This window comes from Leptidea sinapis, chromosome Z (assembly GCF_905404315.1).
Source record: "Leptidea sinapis chromosome Z, ilLepSina1.1, whole genome shotgun sequence".
Classification (NCBI taxonomy): Eukaryota; Metazoa; Arthropoda; class Insecta; order Lepidoptera; family Pieridae; genus Leptidea; species Leptidea sinapis.
Genome location: NC_066312.1, coordinates 29,664,347 through 29,674,121, shown reverse-complemented (window position 1 = coordinate 29,674,121; position 9,775 = coordinate 29,664,347). Strand labels below are relative to the sequence as shown.

General features: G+C 33.4%; 1 protein-coding gene across 1 annotated transcript; it reads right to left on the bottom strand.

The window, feature by feature from the left end:
- Positions 1-3,887: 3,887 nt before the first annotated feature.
- Positions 3,888-9,547, bottom strand: LOC126979114 (uncharacterized). Its single transcript, XM_050828325.1, has 3 exons — positions 8,238-9,547; positions 7,496-7,745; positions 3,888-5,803 (listed from the first exon to the last, which is right to left on the bottom strand). Exons 1-3 carry the CDS (start codon positions 9,527-9,529, stop codon positions 4,397-4,399), a joined length of 2,949 nt encoding a protein of 982 aa, XP_050684282.1. The 5' UTR covers positions 9,530-9,547; the 3' UTR covers positions 3,888-4,396.
- Between the last annotated feature and the right edge of the window lie 228 nt (positions 9,548-9,775).

The window sequence follows — 9,775 nt, the reverse complement described above, 5'->3', positions numbered from 1 at the left end:
AAAAAACTACCACCCATTCCAAATTGAATGCCTCAGGCCTGAGAAGAATGGGCGCAACAAACTCAGCGGGCTTTTTTTTGCATCAAAAGTATGTTTTACAATTAAAGTAACATTTACAAAGTAACATTGTACAATTAAACTTATTATTTAATAGCCTGAGGGCGGTCGCTCCATTCCCAATCTGTGGTATCATTAAGAAAGTCATTTATGTTATAGTAACCTTTACCACACAAACGTTTTTTAACAATTCTTTTGAATAACGTAACACCTTTGTTTTGAACATTTTCTGGGATCTTGTTGTAAAAGCATATACATCGCCCCACAAAAGACTTACTAACTCGACTAAGCCGAGTAGTAGACATCATCAGTTTATGTCTGTTCCTGGTGTTAACGTTATGGTTATGACAGTTTCTGGCAAATTCACTTATGTGCCTATGAACATACATTACATTATCAAGAATATATTGAGAAGCAACAGTCAAGATGTTAATTTCTTTGAATTTTGCTCTCAATGATTCTCTAGGACCTAGGTTATAAATAGCGCGAATAGTCCTCTTCTGCAGCACAAATATTGTATTAATATCAGCAGCGTTGCCCCATAGCAATATACCATAGGACATAATACTATGGAAATAACTAAAGTATACTAGTCGCGCCGTATCTATGTCAGTTAATTGTCTAATTTTTATAACCGCGTATGCTGCAGAACTAAGTCTGTTCGCCAATCCTTCAATATGGGGGCCCCATTGTAATTTGGAATCTAGAGTTATGCCAAGAAATATAGCAGATTCCACCGGTTCTATCACCTCTCCGTTTAACAAAACATTTGCATTTACATTTTTGACATTTGGTACGGTAAATTTAATGAATTTAGTTTTCTTGCTATTTAACAATAGGTTATTAGCGCTAAACCAGTACACGATGTCAGATAAAATATCGTTCACTTCGTCATACATAGCTTGGTTTCTTTTCACTTTGAAAATCAGTGAAGTGTCGTCCGCAAACAATACTACCTTATGTTTTTTCTCTATAAGATTAGGAAGATCATTTATATAGATAAGGAAGAGGAACGGTCCAAGAATAGACCCTTGTGGTACCCACATACTGAGAGGAGTCCCAGGAGATCTCCTGCCATTCACGTCGACCCTCTGAATTCTATTGTTTAGATATGAAGTCAGAAGATCGAGCGAAGTTCCTTTTATGCCATAGTGGTATAGCTTCCTGACCAGCGTTGAATGTTGAACACAATCAAAAGTCTTAGATAAATCACAGAAGATGCCAAGTGCATTCTGCGATTCCTCCCAGGCATCAAAAATATTCTTGATCAGCTCAACACCTGCATCCATTGTTGAACGTCCCCTAGTAAAGCCAAATTGTTTCAAATGAAGTAACTTATGAGAGTTAAAGTAAGTAAGCCTAATTTTAAGCCAAATTAAAATTATTTTTTCAAAAATTTTACTCAGGGTCGGCAAAACAGACACAGGACGATAGTTGTTCGGGTCAGAAGAGCATCCCGACTTAAATATTGGTGTAATTTTACTATGTTTCAGGAGCTCAGGAAACACGCCACGATTAATAAAATTATTAAATACTATTGCAAGATATGGTGCTATGACATCAATTATTGAACTTATTATTTTAACAGAAATGCCCCATATATCAGCAGTTTTTTTCATGTCTAGAGATTTAAAAGTTTTAATTATTTCTCCAGGGCTAACAAAACCAAAATTGGAACTTTGTTGACATCCTATAACATTTTCCAGAAGAAGTGACTCAGCAACACTGGTGGAGGAGACAAGAGTGTTTGTGATAGAAACTGGAATCTCAGAAAAAAAATTCTCAAAAGCAGTAGCAACTTCCTGCTGAGATTGAATTATTGTATTGTTTATTGATAGATTATATTCAATGTTGCGGTCTTTCAATCTTCCAGATTCCCAGTTAATAACATTCCAAGTCATCTTTATTTTATTTGGTGCATTTTTAATTATTTGTCTGATATGCATAGACTTTGCAATAGAACAAACACTTTTAAATAATTTAGAGTATTTTTTAACATACTCGAGAAAAGATGTATCATGATTATACAATGATCTCTCACTATACAGTTCATATAGCCTTTGTCTGCTCCTATGAATGCCAGCTGTTGCCCAATCATTAAATGACAGGAGACTACCTGATTTGACTGTCTTAGAAGTAAATATAGAAGCAAACTCTGTTTTAATTATTTTAAATTACATATCATACATTTCATTTGGATTAATATTATATTTGAATAAATCCAAATTTGAGAATTTAACTGACACATTGCCTCTATATTTCTCCATTCGCCTATTATTCACAGGAACAAACGTAAACTTTTTAATTTTAGTACATTTATTGACCTCAATATTAAAAGAGGCTAACTGACCAAAGTGGTCTGAACTCAGTTTGTTAATTATTGCCTGAGAAATGGGTTTATAATTGGTAAATATGTTATCAATACAGCTTTTGGAGGTGCCAGTTACTCTAGTAGGCTCTAATAAAATATTGGTTAAATCATATGATTTGAATAAAGATCTGAATCTAATACTGGTTGAGGATTTTTCTAATAAATTAAGATTAAAATCACTACATATCATGATATACTTCTTAGACTCAGATAATTTTAATAGAACCTCCTCCAATACACTTTCAAATAATTCATATACTGCATCTGGGGGTCTGTATATACTAACAACAATGGCGCACTTGAGCTCTGCACAGGCTATTTCAATTGTACGTTCAACAGAGAGGCCTACATTATCTTCTCGTTCTTTGAATTTTAATAATTTACTTACAAGAATAAGAGAGCCGCCACGTGTAGCTTTTTCTATGCTTAACGCACTTGCCACCTGATGACCACTGAAGTTAAAGATGAGCTCATATTTTCTGAGCCAGTGCTCTGTTAAACATAAAATATGTATATCTTTATGATTTATAAATAACTCCAGTTCAAGTTCTTTACCTAATAATCCTTGCATGTTTTGGTGCATCCGGTTTGCAATTTTACAATTATTACTTATTCTAGTACTTGTTATATTACATTGTGTTTTTACACTGCTAGAGGAGTCACCTATTGTCTTATTGTTTAATTTTTTGGAAAATATTCCAAATCTTTTCTTAAATCATCCTGCTTGCTATACTTTGTGCTATAGGCTTCTGTTCAAAGCTTCGTAATCTCTTGTCTGACTATCTCCGTGATCGGCAGCAGTTTATTAGACATGGAATTTATGAATCGAACCCGCTCTGGAGTGAATCAAGGCTGAATCCTAAGACCTTTATTGGAGTTTACTCCTTAAGAATCGATTTTCATATAAGGCGGCCGGTATGAGAAAAATATGGATAGTAAAATCTGCTCATCAAAATGTCATAGTAACGTTTTTGGTGCGCATCATTTCTCGCGCACCTTTCACTTTCTTGTATTTTGAAGCTTTATTATATTATTGAAATTATTTATTATTATACTTTCATAAAGTTAAGTGAAAATTCAATAAATTATGGAAGAAAGTGGTGTAAATACTAGTGCGGGAAAATCTGAAAAGCACATGGGTACTAAGTATGTTACAATTCATACATTAATATGACATGTATTGTATATATAAACATGTGTGCTTTGTATTTATTTAATATTGAATTATCAATATAGTTGATACAAATTTATATGAGCTATGCGCATAATCAAAAGGTTTAATTTAATATGGAGAGTATATATAGCGCATTTCACATCAAATAGACAATTTTAACCTATCCTATTATTTTATTTATTTAATATCTATATTTTGTTTTAAATTAATACGCTTTTATTAGCTTCTGCTTATGAATGTTTGTAACCGACTCCATTGGACTTGATTTTGTTTAGTACCTGTTCAAAGACAATCGTTCTTGAGTAGTAAACTCCGGTCGTGCGTCGGAGCTGACACACACACTTTATTTTTAGAAATATCAGGATTACACTGTACATTTGTGTATGTTTTAAAGACGTCACAATCATAGCGGCTTCCTAAATAGGAAAGCCAAATGGCGCCACTATTTTTACTTATCATTTAAACTTAAAACAATTTTTGTTAGAATAGAGTTGAATTCATTTGAGGAATTAAAAATACCAGTTGTTTATCGAATCTTTCCAATTATTTTAGAATATATTTTACAAAATCGAAGAACAGCCTATTCTGCGATCTATTTCTACAAAAGATTTCGGATGTAAGGCTATCTATTAGACATATTATTTTTATTCATGTTATTTGTTACCTACAGGTACTGCAGCTACAATAGCGACAAAATAATTACTATCAGAGCCAAAATAACTGTTAACAGATGTGTCGATGTTGCGTTCTTGTAAATTATTGTTTCTTGAATATGGCATTGTCACTCCAACAATTTATTGTTCATTCCATGTTCGATTGTTGACCTGTGATACATTATTATACTTCGTGATAAGTTCCATGAGTTTTGGAAATATCAGAGTTTTAGTATCCTTCGCCCATAAATAATCTTGGTGATTAAATTTTTTTAAAGGAATTTTATAGAAATCTATGACATTTGGTAATTTGGAACGCAACTTATTGACATCAGTGACACTGGCTAGCCAGTCGCCTTCGCTGTAGACTATAGCAACTGCAGCAGTTACTTTTTCAACAGGGTACGAGGGAGGTTGAGGCGAGCCGTACTTAATAAGGTTTCGTATTAGTCCATAGTCAAATTGACGAAAATATCCTGAAGAAACCTCCTGAGAATAGTGGAGTGCTTGCTTCATGGATGAACCCGCTGGGCAGTGGTTGAAGATAACAGGAAGCTGTCTAAAGTTTATTTGTGAATAGTCAAAGCCACAAATTACAGACATAATGTTTTCGCAAACCGTAAATGCCAAGAGACCATCGCCACATAAAGTTGAACGAAATATTTTCGATACTGTCGTATCACCCGAAATTTCGAAATTTGTTGCTGCATTTGGCAAGATATTAAATACTGGTGCAAAATTCATATAAACTCTGGAGATTGGGCTCACTAAATGCGACATCCAAGCAACAGCCGAAAGTGCCACCATTAATTCTATTTTGTCGTTATATTCGGGTTTTAATGAACACATAACAAAAAAAGATGTAGTCCCTTGAGAATGCCCGATATAAGTGAGTTTTTCTCTTTGGGTTTTTTCAAGGACGTAATCAATCATAGTTGGGACATCGATCATGCCAATCTCGTGCCAACTGAAGTCCCAAAAAGATGGTTGGATAGGCTGCTTTCTGATATTGAATTTTGAATGTTTGTTGCCTCTTGCATTACCCATCCATACGTCGAAACCTTTTGAAGCTAATAAGTAAGCAATCCCACTTTCAACACCTGGAGATACCCAGTCGTCTGCGCTGCATAAAAATCCATGCATCAAAAAGAGTGGTCTACCATTACTCGGTATCCTAAAAACTTTTAAGACGTATCCATCAATAGTTTCAACGTAGTGTTCCTCAACTGGATATCCATATTTACTTACAAGTTGAGTTATATTCAGATGAATATCTTCGTTCATTAATCCCAATTGGAATTCTGCTGCCTTTAATCTAGCTTCGGCAGCACTTATCGAAATATCCTTCGGTAATTGAGTTACGTTTCGGAATTCATCCAGATATTTCACTATTACTTTATGATCTTGTTTTATAAAATCATCCAATGAGTAGAAGCCACTAACAAGATAATTTCTAAGCCAAATAAATATAATTCCCAGATAAATATACGCTCTCATTTTGAGAGAGCAATCACAGTCAACTATGAGTTGTTTTGAAGATCCAAAGAACTTAAATGCATTTAGACAAATATCACAGCCTTTGCTAATTCTCTAGTGTCACGACTATCGTTCATTATAAGTCGATTATAATAATGTTTGTCTCAGTAATAATACAATATTATCTATGTTCTATCTTTGTGGGAGGTAGGTATTAGGTACTTACGTTTATATAACAATAAGTGGTTATGCAACTTTGTTTCTTTAAAGAAAGCATTCAATATAGGTATGTGTTCACAATACTGCAACATCATTTTGATTCATAAAATTTACTTTAAGACAAAATATACATATTGATACAATGAAGACCATGGTGATGGCTTTAACACAATAAACAAAAAGTTCTGCGTTCTTATTTATACCTACTCATTGACATACTCCTTTTATTTGTTGTTTTGTCTTGATCTTCGAAATCGCCGCCTACTACCAACTGGCCATTTCAAATAAAATCTTATATTTGTTTTGAATTTTTATTTCATTTCATTCGAGATAATATAAATGCTTGGGATTAAGTCGAAATAATCTAAAAGAAATGCATTGATGTTTCCACATAATATATAACTATGTTAACGAAATTAGTAACTTTTGATTTGATTATAAATATTTACTAATCATCATTTGCATTATTTCAAGTTGTATACGAAAATGACGCAATTGAACAAAACACTCGAGCAAATTTGAACCTCTAAGATATTGCAGATAGCAATACCATAAGAGATATTCTGATTTAAAAGTGAAATATCGAGTCAATATCGAATATTTATTTGAAACATTTCAAAAGCCGCTGTTTAGCTATTTAACATTAACAATACCTTTAACCAGCGAATATTGGACGTTCAAAAATATGACGTCATCTAAAAATTGTCAAATAGTGTAACACATTTTTTCTTCACCGGTATGTTAACATGTCTATTATTGCTAAAGTTAGTTTGTGAAACCCAGCCTTAGCACCTTCCGTCTTATAGTGACGAGCGCAATTGGGATGCCGCTCAAATTTAGTTTTTCAAGAATCCTGGACAGCATTGTATTGTAATGGGCAGGACGGATCACTTACTAAGGAGAACATCTTCTTCGTACACACATAAAGTCATCTAAATTAACTCAGTTTCTACCGTTCCCCTTTATTATGTACCTATATACCTCATATAGCTTTAAGGTTAAATGTATACACTTTTATAATAAAGTCCCAGCCTGTTCAAGCATTATCTATAAATAAATTTAAATGTTTTATTAAAAAATAGCTCTGTCGTAAATCCTACTACTCCACAGCTGACTAGATTATGATTGTTTTATAGCGATAGAAATGACTGTAGAATATTGTATATTTTTATTGAAAAGAGCGCAAAGAAAGTATGCTGGGAGAGTTTCTTGTGCTTAAGCGGTAGTAGTATCTCGTATATTAGAAATGACATCAAAAATAATTCTAATGGAATCAATTTTGAGAAAATGAATGCCTTTTATGCCTTTTATAACGTCTGCAAGTACCTGGAAAATAACCGTGGGACGTTGGAGCGCATAACTGCGTACATATCTGAGTTAAAACGGCCAATATACCCAAATTAAACAATAATTTTATTTTAATGACCATTGGTAATCCGTTTTTAATTTATAATAATATATATACGTCATTTATGTTTAACAAATTTGTGTTAATGGTCTATTTTGTTACCTATTTCTATGTTTATATACATTATGTTAAAATACCTTTGCATCACCCTTCCTACAGACTGCGAAATCGCCGCCAGAATTTGCGAAATGATATTTCTTTGAAGTTGATGGAAGTATACTGTGGAAGTACACGCTCCAGATTTCTAAGTATTTACCCACTACACAGTCAACTTCATTCACTTTTTTTCTTTCCGTATCCTGCGTCTTGGCAATCTGTCTTTCAACTATGATCCAATATGCTGACTGAATATGATTGTATTTTGGTGTTGTATTGAGAGAGACTTTTCTAGTGAGAAGTCTCTCAATACTTGTCCACGAATCTTGCTGCTACGCCCTGAATACTGTGGCGTTTTTTATAACATATAATAATATTATATATTAAAAAAAACCTAGAGCATACTAATAATACTAATATATACAAACGTAACAAAATGAAATTATTTTCATTTAATAGACAAGAAAGGTAGAATTGAATATCATTTTACATTTTATCCAATACCACTCGGTGTTGGATATTTTTTGTGGGAGTGGTTTTGTGAAAAGGGACGGAAATTGGTAACAGGAAAGCCAAGAAGGTTGCGCTAATTTAAAATACATATAAGTTTTATTACATTGAAACTAATTCATAAGAAAATAAATGCATTTTTATTGGCTTACTCAGGAAACTCGTGTGCTTTGTAGTATATTTATAATTTTATTATATCAATATTAAAGTACAAAAAACTTTATATTACGATACAGCATTTATTTCAGACGACAAAAAAACACCAATTAGGGCTTATACTTTTCAATCAATTGTATTAGTTTTGGAAGTACTAAAGTGTCGCGATTTTTAGCCCATATGAAATCGAAATGATCGAATTTTGGGTTAGGCACAGTGTAAAAATCAACAACATTCGGCAACTTTGATACTAATATATCAACATCTTCCTTGACACCGAGAAAATCGCCTTTACCGAAGAATATAGCAACAGGAGCTGTTATATTTTCAACGGGATACGACGGTGGACTGGGAGATTGATATATTTCTTCATTTTTTGTTCCATAATCAAACTGTCTAAAATAACCGGATTCAACCAATTGTGTATAATGCACGAATTGTTTTATTGACGCTCCAGATGGATAATAACTGAATATTGCTGGAAGTTGTAGTAAATCTACTTGATTATAATTAAAGCCACCAAGAATGGATACTAGTGTTTCGCACACAATGAGAGCTGTTACGGTGTTACCACAAAGTGCTCCTTCTACTCCAGCTAATAAGGCGTCATTTGTGAATATTTTATATATGCCGATGGCTTCAAGTGTAGGGTACAATTTGTTAGCAAAGGGTGCAGTTAATCTAATTGGAGTAGTAATATGAGATAGCCATGCTAGAGCTGACAGAGACACCATAAGAGATATTTTTTTGTTATATTCTGGTTTTAATGAACCCATCACGTAAAAACTTGTTGTTCCTTGGGAATGCCCGACGTATACCAGGGATGTTGTGCCGGTTACCTCAAGTACTCGGTCAATCATAGCAGGTGTATCGTATATGCCAATTTCATGCCAACTGAAGTTCCAAAACTCTCGTTGATTAGGTTTTAGGTTAATATTTTTCATTGAATGTCTATTACCCCTGGCGTTACCCAACCATACGTCGTAACTGGCAGCCGCAAGACGCAAAGCGATGCTTTTCTTTCCTGGTGAGACCCAGTCATCAGAACTTTCAAATAGCCCATGTTGTAAAAAGATTACAGGGCCATTCCCAGGGATTCTAAATATCTTCAAAATATACCCATCTTCGGTTGTTACTTCGTATTCCTCAACTGTGTAGCCATATTTTTTGATTAATTTTGTAATGTTGCGAGAAGTAATGTCACTATCGAATGATTTTAGTTTTAAAAGTGGATTTATCTTTTTTAGTTCCTCGAAAATTGTCACATTATTATTGTTGAATTCATCTATACCATTCACAATTTCATTGAGACCATCGCCTAGTAAACTAAATCGACATTGTACAAAATGAAATGTATTAACATACAGCAACACTGTAAATAGAGACAACACACAACTTAAACGCAACATTTTAAAATAAGAACTGTATGATTCTCGAATTTGCCTCACATTTTACTAACAAATTATACACACAAACAGATTACAACTACATAATTAGTATCGAATGTATAGTGATGGCCTATCTATAGATGTCGTTTAAATTGAGACAATTTCTTCATCTTTGTCTTCACTTTGGTATTCCAAGTGAATTATATTCTATTACTAGAAAATATTTATCTAATTTTGGAAAAAGAAGAACACGAAGAATTGGGAAAT